The 14,992-nt window shown below is 27.1% G+C and overlaps 3 protein-coding genes across 16 annotated transcripts; all 3 read left to right on the top strand.

The window, feature by feature from the left end:
* The first annotated feature begins 128 nt into the window (after positions 1 to 128).
* On the top strand, positions 129 to 1,432 carry LOC127068362 (protein lin-7 homolog C). Its single transcript, XM_051004442.1, has 5 exons — positions 129 to 316; positions 455 to 496; positions 563 to 675; positions 745 to 990; positions 1,071 to 1,432. The coding sequence occupies exons 1-5, from the start codon at positions 280 to 282 to the stop codon at positions 1,227 to 1,229; spliced, it is 597 nt and encodes a 198-aa protein (XP_050860399.1). The 5' UTR covers positions 129 to 279; the 3' UTR covers positions 1,230 to 1,432.
* A 75-nt stretch (positions 1,433 to 1,507) lies between these two features.
* On the top strand, positions 1,508 to 4,353 carry LOC127068350 (conserved oligomeric Golgi complex subunit 3). Its single transcript, XM_051004400.1, has one exon. The coding sequence runs from the start codon at positions 1,632 to 1,634 to the stop codon at positions 4,056 to 4,058; it is 2,427 nt and encodes an 808-aa protein (XP_050860357.1). The 5' UTR covers positions 1,508 to 1,631; the 3' UTR covers positions 4,059 to 4,353.
* Positions 4,354 to 4,579: 226 nt separating this feature from the next.
* On the top strand, positions 4,580 to 14,761 carry LOC127068352 (sodium/hydrogen exchanger 7). Of its 14 annotated transcripts, none has more exons than XM_051004408.1 (14): positions 4,580 to 4,903; positions 5,742 to 5,968; positions 6,069 to 6,146; positions 6,235 to 6,311; positions 6,582 to 6,791; positions 6,884 to 7,134; positions 7,218 to 7,420; positions 7,509 to 7,774; positions 7,846 to 7,897; positions 8,487 to 8,513; positions 9,013 to 9,069; positions 10,069 to 10,254; positions 10,358 to 10,444; positions 13,825 to 14,761. In XM_051004408.1, exons 1-14 carry the CDS (start codon positions 4,660 to 4,662, stop codon positions 13,975 to 13,977), a joined length of 2,118 nt encoding a protein of 705 aa, XP_050860365.1. In that variant the 5' UTR covers positions 4,580 to 4,659; the 3' UTR covers positions 13,978 to 14,761. The 14 variants fall into 14 exon arrangements, with proteins under 14 accessions (XP_050860365.1, XP_050860363.1, XP_050860368.1 ...); XM_051004406.1 differs by having other exon boundaries at positions 10,054 to 10,254; XM_051004411.1 differs by lacking the exon at positions 13,825 to 14,761 and adding an exon at positions 11,946 to 13,786 and having other exon boundaries at positions 10,054 to 10,254.
* The last annotated feature ends 231 nt before the right edge of the window (positions 14,762 to 14,992 follow it).

Raw genomic sequence — 14,992 nt, 5'->3', positions numbered from 1 at the left:
TCTAATTGTCATCAACAATTCTGATTGGTTGATCAAAAGACGCATTCATTGCTCGGTTTATCAATATATACATCGTCCAATCAAAATTTAGATATGGCTTTATACAATCACGTTTGAAAACTTGCATGATAGATCTTTCTCTCAACGTTCCAGATTAGATCAAGCAAGTGGAAAGATTATAATTATTAATAATATATTTATAGAATTCGCAATAATCTGATGCAATAAAATAAAAGTATAGTTATCTGAAATTGTTAAAAAAAAAAAAGAAGAAAAAAAATGACGACAATGGGCGAACCACTTACTTTAGCACGAGGTAAAACCTATTTCGTTAAAATTTGACAGAAGTTATCAAGTTTATTGATATTATGTTAATAATGAACTATATGCCATTTATATTATTGATTATTTTCTTTCATACTATTTTTAACAAATATATTATGTATTTTTTCAGATGTCAAGAGATCCATTGAATTGCTTGATAAACTGCAAAAAGGTAAGATGTATAAACTTAATTTCTAATTCAATATTTAATGTATATCAATGTTCTATGAAAATTTAGGCGGTGAAGTTCCAACAACCAAATTAGCTGCATTACAAAAAGTATTACAAAGTGACTTCCTCAGTGCTGTAAGAGAAGTATATGAACATGTATATGAAACCGTAGATATTCAGGTAATTTATTCAATATTTTGTTGATAAAATTGAAAAAACTAAATGTTGAAATAAAATTATTTGTGTAAGGGATCGCAAGATGTACGTGCATCAGCTACAGCAAAAGCTACTGTTGCTGCATTTGCAGCAAGCGAAGGTCACGCACATCCAAGAGTAGTAGAATTACCAAAAACTGAGGAAGGTCTTGGATTTAATGTAATGGGAGGGAAAGAACAAAATTCTCCTATTTATATATCTCGAATTATTCCTGGGGGTGTTGCAGATAGACACGGTGGATTAAAACGTGGAGATCAACTTCTTTCTGTCAATGGTGTGGTTAGTAAAAAATTTGTTTTTTTTAAATAAAGTCTGAAATCAATAGACATTCCTGATCTTACCTGAATAAATGTTATCAGTGTGTAGAAGGAGAAAATCACGAGAAGGCAGTAGAACTTCTAAAGCAAGCTCAGAATTCGGTTAAGCTTGTAGTTCGTTATACTCCACGTGTTCTAGAAGAAATGGAATTACGTTTTGATAAACAAAGAGCTGCACGTAGACGTCAACATATGCAATAAATTGGATAACTAACTAGCTTTAATAATATTTCACAAGTCATGTAAGTGTTCAAATAATTTAACTTTTTATTTAAAGATAATTAAGAAAAAAAATAAGAACAGTTTATTTACTCCATATATTTTCTTGAGTTATAATAATATGATATATACAATGTTTATGTCGTGTATATGTATATGATAAAAATATAAAGAAGAAACACGAACCTTTTTCTTATTCAATATTATTTTTTTCCAAAAATAAAAATAAATTTATATATACGTTTATATTTAAAACTTGATCGATCGGTACGGAACCTTGCACGTCACAATTAGTTTAATGTAGTATTAGCTCTCGGACCCAGATGGCGTTGTAATCCCGCAGTACGATACCCGATCGAATTTCAACGTCAGAAATGTAAGAAAATGGCGAGAATAACGTGTACCCCGGGTGATTTAATTCAATGGGATTCTGCTGAAAATTGTCTGGCACCGTTAACAGATTTACAAAAAGATTATTTGCAAAAACTGGAACAAGAATTTTCTTCTCTCGACACTTCAACACACGAAGATACTAGCGAAAATAGTGAACATTTAAATCAGAATAAATGTGATAACATAACGCAAATTGAACGATGTCAAGATGTTCTAGAATATTATACGAAATTAGAAAGGGAATATATGTCTTCTGAGAACTTGAAATATATGTTATATCTGAACGATCTTAAAACTCGTCGACAAGAATGTCAAGAACTTTGTGAGCTGATCAAGGATACCTTGGAAGATTTCTCTATTCTATTTAAACAATATGCTGAAGTATCTGATAAAACATCCTCCTTGCACAGTGCTAGCGAAGAACTTATCTCAGATCAAAAGCAATTAAATTCTATGGTAGAAAGTATTGCTGAGTATGTAAAGTACTTTAAAGAAGTAGATGTAATAATGGAAAAATTAGAAGCTTCTACTTTATCCGTAAACAGTGATATGTTTTTTAATATAATAGACAAAGTAGATGTTAATATGGATGCTTTACAAACAAATAACACTTTCAAAGAAAGTGCTACTTATTTGGTTAAATATAGACATTGTCAATCCAAGATTATAACCTTGATACAAAATTATATTTTTAATTTATTTTCAAAAACTACAGAAAGCATTTTAAATTTCAATGAAACTGAAGGTATACAAGAAAATATGGATGCTGCTTTGGCATTATTTTACGGGAGATTTCAAACTATTGTTTCAAAAGCAAAACCTATCATAGAACAAGTAGAAACAAAATCTGTGAAAAGACAAGAATATAATAACTTATTATTAGAATGTCATCAATATTATTGGAGTCAAAGAGGTTTAGTATTAGGTCCCAGCATTCAAAAATCTTTATCTGCCATAAAGGACAGATACAATGGAGATCATTGTAGTTTAGTCAGACATTCGTGTGCCTTGCTTTTACATGCATCGGTTGACGAATACAGATTGTTTTATGAATTCTTTTCTAAGCCATCTACAGGCCTAACAACATTTCTTGAAAGTCTTTGTACCTCTTTATATGACACTATAAGACCATTTATAATTCATATAAATCATTTAGAAACTCTGGCAGAAATCTGTTGTATTTTAAGGATAGAAATGTTGGATGAACACGTGCAAAATAATTTTGAGCCATTAGAAGGCTTTGGAAATATCTGCTTGCAACTTTTACATGACGTACAAGAGAGACTTGTTTTCCGTGCACAACTGTATTTACAATCGGATGTATTAAATTATAATCCGTCACCTGGTGATTTAGCATATCCAGAAAAATTAAAAATGATGGAGGACATAGCAGAATCCATAAGAGAAGAAACACGTCAATCAAGAATGAAGAGAATATCCGTATCGTCTAATGATAGTAATATTCTAGAACCAGTATCAAGAAATCATATTATAATGGATTCTATTTATCAAAAATCACACATGGGTAGTTCACCAGCAGATTTACATGGAATGTGGTACCCTACAGTTCGTAGAACTCTGGTTTGCTTGTCAAGACTCTATAGATGCGTAGACAGATCTGTCTTTCAATCGCTTAGTCAAGAAGCTATATCTCTTTGTGTCCAAAGTATAGAGAAAGCAAGAAATGAAATTGAACTTAGAGCTTCTACATTGGATGCTGAATTATTTCAAATTAAACACTTACTAATATTACGTGAACAAATCGCCCCGTTTCAAGTAGACTTCACCATCAAGGAATACAGTTTGGATTTTTCGAGAGTAAAGATGGCAGCTTTTGGATTGCTGGAGAAAAGTTCAAAACTTTTCACTTTGTCGAACAACGCCTTGTTGGAATTTCTATTGGAAGGTGCACCTAAAATGAAAGAACAATTAATTGATTCTCGTAAAGAAGTTGATAATAACCTAAAACACGCGTGTCAGAGATTAATACAACATGCTACATATGTATTGATAAATCCCGTTATGCAGTTATTAGAAAAGGAAAAAGTATATTCTAGTAATACCGACGCAAATACAAAACAAAAGATATTTGGGACTGCTCAAGAAGTAAATACCATTGTTGCGGATGTTTTACGAACAATTAAATTTAAGCTTCCAAATATTCAACAATCGATGCAATTATATTTAGCTAACAAAGAAACAGAATTTATTTTATTAAGACCGATAAAAAATAATATTAGTGCTGCATTTGCGCAATTATATCAATTATTAAGCAAGTACTATACTTCGGAAGAACTTTTATTAATTGCTTGTCCGTTGCCGGAACAAATTTCTGTTATATTAAGTTCGTCCAGTCTTGTTCAAAATAAATCGATACAATCAGAAAATAAAAATTCGCAAGATAAGGAAGAACTTTAGTAAAAGAGGAACGAATGAAATTGTTATACAGACGATTGTAAATATATACATGTATGTAAACAAAACTCTTTGTAACGATCTAATTTAACATGTATATAAATTAATATTTTTCATTGCATATTCAAGTAAAAAAGGTCCAGTATTTAAAGTGCAATGTAAAATGAAATAATTGTATATCAAAAATTTTATATGTATATAGATGTATCTAAACTAAATATAGTACGATTTTTATATTGATTACGATATGAAACAATATAAAGTACTGTGAAACCAAATATAAATTTGTATAAGTTTATATATCACGTTTACGTTACTTTTATTTTTATTATTATATTATATATAAAATTAATTAAAGTTCAGAATGTAAAAGCATATCATCTATAAAGCGTCTTCAAACGTAATTGAAGACGCCATTGAGGTTTTTAGTTTCGTTTAATGACGCCAGATGGCGCAAACGAGGCATCGCACGATTCCCTCTCTAGTTTCTTTCTCACATTCATAACACGTATATGTACGAGCGATACGTGCGTTTAGTTTGTCAAGAATTCAATCGTGAGTTGGTCATACTGATACTACGTTAGAAAATATCAGAAAAGTGAAAATGGCAGTTGAGTGTGGTATACGTATTTTATTTTATGTAATTTTCTCTATTTTCTTGTTAAATTCATGCGACGGTGCAGCGACAGATATCGAGTTAGATGCCAAAGCTCAATTGTTACATAGGCTTGATAGTTTGAATCTCCTTCTTTATACATTTTTGTTAATATTAACTGTATTAACTATATGGACATTCAAGCATCGTCGACTAAGATTCCTCCATGAAACTGGTCTAGCTGTCATTTACGGTAAGAATAATACATTTTACTATTAGTTACAGTATTTAATTGTTAGTTTAATATTATCATCAATGTTAAATGATTTTTAACAAAAGAAAGAAAATATACGACAGTGTTAACGAACGTTAAATATGCTTTCAAATTTTACTGTCAATTTACTGTCAAATGTCTTATAGATATCGAATGATTTGCAATTTATACAAAATAAAAATATTCTAATGATCCCTTTATGCAATAAGGAATAATAAAACGACATCATAATTCTTGTAATTGCATCATGATTGTTTCGCAAAGTTTTTATGTGTATATATTTATTTATATTAAATAATTTTATTAAATTTTTGTTCTCTCTTTTTTCAACGATATTATTGTTAATAAAATAAACGATATTATAATTTGTTATAATAATAAATAATTGTTGCGGATAAGATTAGAAATATGATTATAAATTAATCGATTAATATTTCTTGTTAGAATTCTTGATAAACCTTTGGTTTTTTGTTTTAAATGTTTCTTTCTTAAAAGACCTTGTACTAATACATCAAGTGTTATTTTCACTCTTATGTAAAAGAGTAAACAATATTTATCATGAAGAAATTATTAAAAAAACAAGCAATATATTTGATTGGGTAATAGATTGTATAAGGCATTTTGCATTTTAATATATTATATAAGAATGAATATGATCAATAAAATTGCTCATGTATTTTAATATATGTTTAATGTATTCATTATTCAATTAAGCATATAATGCTATAAATAATGTTTATATTTATTACATACTGTTGATATATATATGTGTGTGTCTGTGTGTATATGTATATGTGTATGTGTGTGTATATTTTAGGGTTGATCATAGGAGCAATCATTCGTTATGGATTTACAACAAATAGTGCTATACTGCATATGCCAGTTGTACCAGATAATAGTAGTAAATATAATCAATCAGTTCCTCCAGATACATTATGGTTGCGTTTTCCTGAGGACAAAGGTGGTGGTATAATTAAAAATAAAACATTTGCTTATACTTTTCGTGGAGAAATTTATAAGGAGGATAATGAGATTGATTTGAAGGTAAACTTTTATCAGTTTTGAAAACATTATTATAATTATTTTTTACATATATTACATTTTACATATATTGTTTTTATAATATGTCTTATCTTTATTACAGGCTACTTTTGATCCAGAAATATTCTTTAATATTATACTGCCACCAATAATTTTTCATGCTGGATATAGTTTGAAACGGGTAAATAATATTAATTAATATTTTTATTATATTTAATAATATAATTAATTAATAAACATTATATTATTTTTATGCTATTCTGTTTCAGAAATATTTCTTTAGGAATTTAGGAGCAATTTTAATGTATGCTTTACTTGGAACATCAATATCAGCATTTGTCATTGGGTAATTATTTATAGTATATGATTCTATAAGATTTATTGTCTCCTTCATGTACTTGAATTTTTTTTAACATTGTTTGGTCTGTCTGTTGCCTGTGATAACCGTATTGTCTATAGGTCAATTGATTATATTTATCTGTTATCTGTGTTTAAGTTATCATATTAAAATGAGAGAGAGAGGGGGGGGGGAGAAAGACATACTTTACAAACACCACAGTAAAATGCTCATTGAGTATTCTGACCTAATTAGTATGAATCATGTTTTTCTTTTCAGAGCATTGATGTATGCATTCATACAATTGATACCACATCTTTCGACATCGTTTACATTTTTGGATACTTTATACTTTGGTGCTCTGATATCTCCAACAGATCCACTGACAATAATTTCTATTTTTAATGATTTGCATGTAGATGTTAACTTATATGCTCTGGTGTTTGGAGAAAGTGTACTTAATGATGCAGTTGCTATTGTTCTCAGTGGGTATGTATATATATATTTTTTGTAAGCATTTTAATTTTTTCATTTTAATATTTGATATAAAGGAATATGTTGTACCTTCTTTCCTATTCCAGTTCAATACAAAACTATGCTGAACGTTACCAATCTGGATCAGGAGGATTCGAAACAGTAGCATTCTTCCAAGCATTTGGTGATTTTGTTGGTATTTTTAGCTTATCTTTATTCATTGGTGCTACTATGGGATGTATCACTGCATTGTTAACTAAATTTACTAGAGTTAGAGATTTTCCACTCTTAGAATCAGCTCTATTTGTCTTAATGTCTTATAGTACATTTTTAATTGCTGAAGCTTCAGATCTTACAGGTAAAAAAAGATAATATAAATATTACATTTTAATAGTTTGATTCTATTACAAAAAATATAAATATCTTATATTGCAATTATAGGTGTGGTTGCTGTTTTATTTTGTGGCATTTGCCAAGCACATTATACATATAATAATTTAAGCCCAGATTCTCGTCAACGGACAAAACATCTCTTTGAATTATTAAATTTCTTAGCTGAAAATTTTATATTCAGTTATATCGGTGTTTCGATGTTTACCTTTCCAAAACATCACTTTGATCCAGGTTTCATCTTTGCTGGCTTTGTATCCTCTTTAAAATTGTGAATATAAAATTGTAATATGTGTGTAACTACATATGTCATATGTAATATCCTTAACTACAGTACAATAGCTTTGTGCTCTCTTAGGACGTGCTGCTAATGTTTATCCTTTGTCATTCATATTGAATTTAGCACGAAAACCAAAAATTTCAATGAATTATCAACACATGCTTTTTTTCGCCGGTTTACGCGGAGCCATGAGTTTTGCTCTCGCTATTAGAAATACTGTATCAGATGCTAGACAAGCTATGTTAACTACGACAAGTTTAATTGTGATTTTAACAGTGATTTTACAAGGTGGTGCAACAACTCAATTTTTGAGTTGGTTCAATATACCGTAAGTTTAGTATAATTATTTGATATCCGCTTTTTTAATATTAATAACATCATCCTTATTTTTTTTTATAGTGTCGGCGTAGATGAAGAAATAGAAGGTTTATCGCAAAATGGAGTACGTAGTGTAAGTACATTAATTTACTCAATCTAATATAATTTTGTGTTGATATGTCTTCATACCTCATAATGTTGTTATAATAAATGCAACACTGTAATAACGTTTAAATTGATAAAATACTTCATATGAAGTTATAAATATTCGAATGAAAAAGTCTTTAAATCGTTTAATTTGATTTTTGGAAAAAAGAGTAAAAAAAAAAAGCTTCACATAATTCCATGGAATTTACAGCTGAAATACATATAATCATTTTTACATTGATATAAAAAAAATGTATTGCTATTGTTGTCTAATCATTTTTAGTATACATACAATTTGCTTATTATCATAGTATTTCATTTGAAAATAAACTCTAGCATATTTTTTGTTCTTACCATATATGCTGTTGTAGATCTTAGTAACTCTGTTAAATACAGTTGTATAAATTACAATAATTACAAGATATATGTATAGTTGTGCAATGTAAACATAACTTAGAGAAATATAAAAACTTGTCCTTTAGAACTCTACTATTCAGAAGTAGAAGCATCTATGCATGACAGCTTTAACTTGCATCATGTTTACATTATTCTTTCATTGTATCTTATTCATCCAGGTGTACAATTCACTGGACACCATGGAGGTGTGTACTATTTCATTAAATTTATATTTCAATATTATTTCATACATATAAACTCATAAGTTTTAAATCAATATGATTGTAAAATTATACATGAAATCTAAAAATTTTTTTATTAACATTTACACGCCTAAAATCGCTCTTGTAAAATATATTGTTATAGATTATAAATTTTTTAAATTCTTTATTATTATTAAAAATCTTTTATAAGTTTATTAATTATTTAGATTTTAATTATTAGAAAAAAAATATCTATGCACTTCCACATTTTCATTTCGTTTTAACAGCATGTATTAGTTCATTTTTTTTATCATTTTTTTATTATTTTTTTTTTATATTTTAATTTTTTTATTTTTTTCCCCCTTTAATTTCAGTTCAGTTACACAGCATGCAGATAACATTATAAAATTAATATCTTATTAATATTTATGGATAATTGCACTTTTAATAATTAATTTAGAGAATACAGTTGTTTAACTTGCTAATATTGATACATTGATAGTCTGGTGGCGAAGGTGGCTTTGGCGATCTGGACATGCGTAGGGAAAGAAGTCCTCCGGTATGTTTGCACAGAGATTTAAAGGTTCTTTGCAATTTTGTGAATATTAATAGATTAATAATTATATCACATGAAAGTATATAGGTCTATTGATTATTTGATGCACAAAAAATAACAATTGTCAATTAAAATCATGGACACATATGCACATATACATAATACTGAATCTTGTTGGAATAATTAATGAAGTTAATTAAATATTACATGCTAATTTACATTTTGCATGTGACAGCTACATAAAACTTTAAAAAACACACAATAGATTAATGTAATAGATTAAAAATCTTTTTACAATAATGCTGCTTCTTCACAATTTTTAATTATATTATTATACAGTCATATTACGAAATACAACTTATGAAATACAAATTGCTCAAAACATTTGCTATCTGCATGTGCTTTTTATTTTTTATTTAAAGTTGTTACTTTTGTTATCCATTCTGTATGTCAAGGTAGTAATACAGAGAAAATAAATAAATTTTTATTAACAAAATGTATGTATATGTATATATATACTAAATGAAATTTAATTAAAATGTGCAATCTAAAAAATTATATTAAAATGAATAACTTTTTTTTATAACTTGTAACTCTGTATAGCTTTTATATAAACGTATATACATATCTATATATACATACATAACTGAAGAATCAAAAGATAAATGTATGAGCATGTTTTAATGACAAACAACATGATTTGAATGTAACAATCAACGAAGTAATATCTGTAATATAAAATTAAAAAAAGGACTAATTTTTATATTTAAAATAAAAATTATATAGAATTTTTTAAGATTTAATGAATTGTATGAACATATAGCTATAAAAAGTAAATATTTTACAATGTAATACTCATAACTATTGCATTATTTTTAATTACAATCTAATGTATGAAATAATAAATATTAATCATTTTTATAACTTAGAAGAAATATTATATAATCATACAGGGTGGATAACAAAAATGTTATTCAAATTTCACAGTATAATTCTATGCAGGATGGATCAGTGCCAACCGGTGCAAAACCTAATGAGAAAGCATTGCTCGCTAGAATATGGGGTGATTTTGACACACGATATATGAAACCGCTATTAACGCACTCGAGGCCTACCTTGTTAGAAACATTACCAGTGTGTTGTGGTCCATTAGCAAGGATTCTCACAACAACACAGCAAATGACACAGGTATAAAATATATGTTGATAGTTTAAGATTATAATTATTTAAATAATACTACCCTTTTTCTCTCTTTCTCTCTTTCTCTCTCTGTCACTCTCTCTTGCATTAGGATGATGTTTCAAGAAAAATTGATTCAGATTCTGACTTTTGTCTGGAAGATCGTGAAATGGAACGAAGAAGGATGAACGTACAGCCGGTGAGTTTCCATCAACCTAATCTCAATTACACAGTTAACCCGTGCTATCAACCTAACAGCACCGATGTCACTAACTTTGATGAACCATACGTAATTCTTAACTTACATAGAAGATAGAAATAACACAAGAAATCTTATTTCTAATATCTCTCTCTAGCCTTTGTAAAAATGTGTATTTCGCGTATATATTTTATGTATCAGTTTCAATGGGTTTGCGTTTCTGGAGCCACATTCATATGTACTTACTCTACTAAACCTCACTGTTATCCCATAAGACTTTTATACATGAATATTTAATTAACATGTACAACACAAATTCTTAATTTTATATGGAAGTATCAGAGAATCAAAAAAATATTGCTTTATTTTTTCTCTTTTTTTGTTTTCTGTCGATAAATAATATTATATATATTCTATATGAATCACAATTAGCGTATCCATGACTCTTTCATATAAAATGTGTTGATAAATCTATATGCATGCGGGACTAACTTTTCTACTTGGGCAAGAAATGGTGATATACATAATCAAGTTTATCAAAACATAGAAAATGAGGCAACAAATTAGGTTCATTTAAAATATTTTCATCATTTATGGTGATATAAAATAAAAATAAGAGTTGTATAGTTATATATGTATAACTATACAATTGAAATAGTCAATATCTCAAAAATAATAAAAGTATTTTAAACGAACAAAATTGTGGTCTCTTGTATAAGGAACTATTTTGCACTAAAAGATATTTTTTATGAAAATATTCTGTGCATAAAAATGTAGACATGTACTAACCGATGCTAAATTTTAATACTAGAATAACATTTCAATTAATGATAATATTTTAATAATAATACAAAAAAAAAACTAAATATTTCCATGAAGAAATGTGTGTATCACTATTTGGTTTATCACATTTCACTGTATATTTATCATAGCAATACTAACGAAATATAGCCATATATGTATATGATATGTATATGTATATATACAGACATATGTATATATATGGTTATAAAATACATATACATGATATAACAATACATTTATTGAAAAGCCATTGTAATTAAGAAACACATATAATATCTCTATGTTTTCTGATATGATATGTTTTCTAATAATAAATGTAAAGTTCTTTTTATTGGTAGCTTGCATTATAAATTAACACATAGCTTATATTAAATATAAAATGTTAATGAATCAGTATTTATTTGCCTATATATTGCAATATTTATTTGTTTGTTTTTATAAATATTTATAATTATTGCTATAAAAGATAAATATTTTATCTTATACATGTATATATTTTATTTCTGCATCTAGAAAATTATGTTTAATGTCTCTCAATGGGAAAAAAAAACCTTTTGTCTTGATGTAACTAGAGCATTTCGCCGAAATTGCTTTATAAATGCTTTCAATTTATTTATGCTTCTGTCCAGTGGTTTGTCAGCATTTACAAGTGACTTACTATAGTTCACATTTGATTGCGATATTACCGGTTTTTTAGAGAAAAAGAAATCATGATGATGATGATGATGATGATGATGATGATGATGATGATGAGGATGATGATGATGATGAAGACTTAAGAATCATCGGAATGGAAGGATTTATTCCGTTACGAACATTATAACAGCAAAGAAGCCAATCAAATAATTTTTTGATCAATTAAATTTCAAGTGATTTGCAATGTGCAATTCAGAAAATTTAATATTTTCTTTCAACTAGTATGAAGAATTTTCATTCTTTCTTTTCCTCCATTTTTTCATTTTTTTTCTTTTCATTTTTCTTCATTTTTTTTGTGGAAAATAGTGGGAAATAATATTAATAGAAGGAGTAAAAAACGATTTGATACGATTTATCTCTTTCTCATAGGAAACATTTTCCAATGATGTAAATGTTGAAACATACATGATTACCAAGTTATTTGTTATTTAACATATAACTGTTAGACTTATGTCTTTGTCAGCTTCCTGAATAATAGTACAAGCATAACATTGATATAAGTTATATAAAAAGGAAAAGAGGAGTAAATAATTTAGTCATTAAGATCTTTGTCTGTATCAGTAAGCATATATAAGTATACCTTGTGATTTTTGAGAAAGTATTAATATGATAGGTAGTAATGAACGTCTAAATGTTCCGGTGTATATACACACATTTTTCTAATTTATATTCTCTGTATTCAAATATTCTTTTTAAATTTGAGTTACATAGAAGTCATATAATTACACTGAACATTAAACATAATTTTCCATATATTTATTGTTAGCAAAATATGCCTAAAATGCAATCAGTCTTATGTGTACAAGAGTTTATTAATTAAATCAACATTTCTTATAAACATTTTTATATTGTTCAAAAGTAGCATTTAAAAATATCTCTCTAAGACATTAAAAAAAGAAAAAAGAAAAAAAAATGAAAAATTGTTCTAAGAAACTCTAGTACACAGTTCCTGCTTTACTTTATATTATCTCATTCTTTTCATTACCATATGTTTTAGAGATTTTGACTGAATTTATTTATTTTTTATTTTATTTCTTTTTTTTTTTAATTATTATTATTTTTATTTTATTTTGTTCTTTTTTTTCTTTTTTCTTATTCTAATCTAGTTTATTAATATTCTTGCATGCCGCCTGATAAAAATAATCTTTTTCATCTCAGGCTTGGATATCATGCAAGGAATGTTATATAAATAGTATTAATTTATACACATTCGCATTTTTTGCTACTTAATTCTGTGTTGGTATCAATCATTCAAACAGATTTCTGTTGCATAGAGAATCTTCGAAAGAAAGATGCTTTTACAAATTTCATGTGATGATATGTTGTATGAGAGCAATAACATACTTTTCATGCAAATAATTACTTTTAATGGTTAGTAAAGACTTACTATGCTATTTCTTTGTATTAACGTTTTTTTCTCTCTCTATTATGATATGCTTCTTTAAGTTGCATAAATAACAAGCTTCTTCCTAAAATTCTGCTAAAAAGTTGCCCATGAGGTCGTCATAATTTTTGTGTTATCGACTTTAATTGTACACGTTATTTATATTTTTTATTTTTATTTGAATTTCATTTTTTATTAAACATTTGGATAATGTCTAGTAAACAACTTTCGTAATATAAAAAGATTATTGTGTGCAATTAATAATATACTCATAATGAAATTATGTTAATTATGAATTTATAATTAATATAATTCGTCGATTATTTCTCATTTTATTATTATTGTTTATATACATGTTGACATGTATTTTTTAAGTATATAAATTATTTATGTTCGATTTTTCTGTGATACACATTAATATTGTGATTATAAGAAATAGTAGCGAACTAAAGATCTAACTTGTGTTTTTTCTTTCCATATATTTTAATTTAAGCAGTATATTTTTTATTTTGATTTCTTCGCAGACAAACATATGGCGTCCAACACACAATACACATTAATGAATATGTTTTTTAAATCTTCTGTTCTTGAAAATATTTATTTACATTCTATGCGATTAAATAAACCTATATTATTAAGTATTAGGTAATGTCTGGTTTGTACATATTATATATTTGAATTAGCCTGCTATGGTCATAAGTGCAATTATGTGAAATACAATAAAGATGAATTATTTTATTTTTCATAGTATAATAATTTTAATATGTTAGTGTATAATGATTTATTAACCACAGACTTAATTGCACAAAAAAGAAATTGATTGATGATAATCATTGAAATGAAAACAACTAGACATTATCTTACTATTGACAATGAAAATTTGTTATTAAATTTCTTTCAACAAACGTTAATAGAACAATTATTATACTTTTTTTGTAAATACGATTCTTTACACTTCACGTTCGCTCTGTTGAATGTGAAAATGATTATGCTGATGTATGTGGCCAATGTATAATGTTAAATAATTAATAAGAATTTCAAGTAAATTCTTGATGTATTTAATACTTTGCGGGGCAGCTGGGAACAGTGACAGGAGAAGTTAGTCCGGGACCACTACCACTGCACACACGCGTCGCCCTGCCAGGTTTGATCGGCAGACATTTATAAAAATTACTTAATATTGAAAATTACTTTAATCTCTTGCTAATGTGTATTATTGAATGTGCAACGGACAAATATGTTATTTTAATGAATCCATAATGCTTAAATGATAGGAAAGTTCTAATGATTGCCAAAAACGCTGCTTATGTCCAGTAAAATTTCTGTTGGAAAAATTTTAAACTTATATTAAACCTATTTCCTAAAATGATATATATATATATATAAAAAATTAGTATAAAATTGTAAGAAATAAAAAAAAAGAAAGAAACTGGCATGAACATTATTCCTAATACACTATTTGTGTATCAATCCATTTTAATTATTCAGTGGAGGTCCTGGTATACTTTTATTATTATGTAAAGATCTTTTGCATATATATAATAATATTCAATAATCTTATCTGTTTAATATGAAAGCATTAAAATGTGTTTAGATGTGAAATAAAATCTAAGTTTTTTACAAAATTGCCATTCAGCAAATTGATTTTGCTGTTGAAGGTAATC

The sequence above is a fragment of the Vespula vulgaris genome, chromosome 13, assembly GCF_905475345.1.
Source record: "Vespula vulgaris chromosome 13, iyVesVulg1.1, whole genome shotgun sequence".
NCBI classification, from domain to species: domain Eukaryota; kingdom Metazoa; phylum Arthropoda; class Insecta; order Hymenoptera; family Vespidae; genus Vespula; species Vespula vulgaris.
Note: the sequence above shows the minus strand (reverse complement) of the source record. Positions and strands in the feature narration are given on the sequence as shown.

Bases quoted from the DNA above. Each gene is read 5' to 3' on its own strand.
- LOC127068362 (XM_051004442.1), top strand. From the start codon at position 280: ATGACGACAATGGGCGAACCACTTACTTTAGCACGAG. The intron at 676-744 runs GTAATTTATTCA...TATTTGTGTAAG, and splicing joins ATGAAACCGTAGATATTCAG to GGATCGCAAGATGTACGTGC. The intron at 991-1,070 runs GTTAGTAAAAAA...AAATGTTATCAG, and splicing joins TTCTTTCTGTCAATGGTGTG to TGTGTAGAAGGAGAAAATCA.
- LOC127068350 (XM_051004400.1), top strand. From the start codon at position 1,632: ATGGCGAGAATAACGTGTACCCCGGGTGATTTAATTCAATGGGATTCT.
- LOC127068352 (XM_051004406.1), top strand. From the start codon at position 4,660: ATGGCAGTTGAGTGTGGTATACGTATTTTATTTTATGTAATTTTCTCT. The intron at 7,898-8,486 runs GTAAGTACATTA...TTATTCATCCAG, and splicing joins CGCAAAATGGAGTACGTAGT to GTGTACAATTCACTGGACAC. The intron at 9,070-10,053 runs GTATGTTTGCAC...CAAATTTCACAG, and splicing joins GTAGGGAAAGAAGTCCTCCG to TATAATTCTATGCAGGATGG.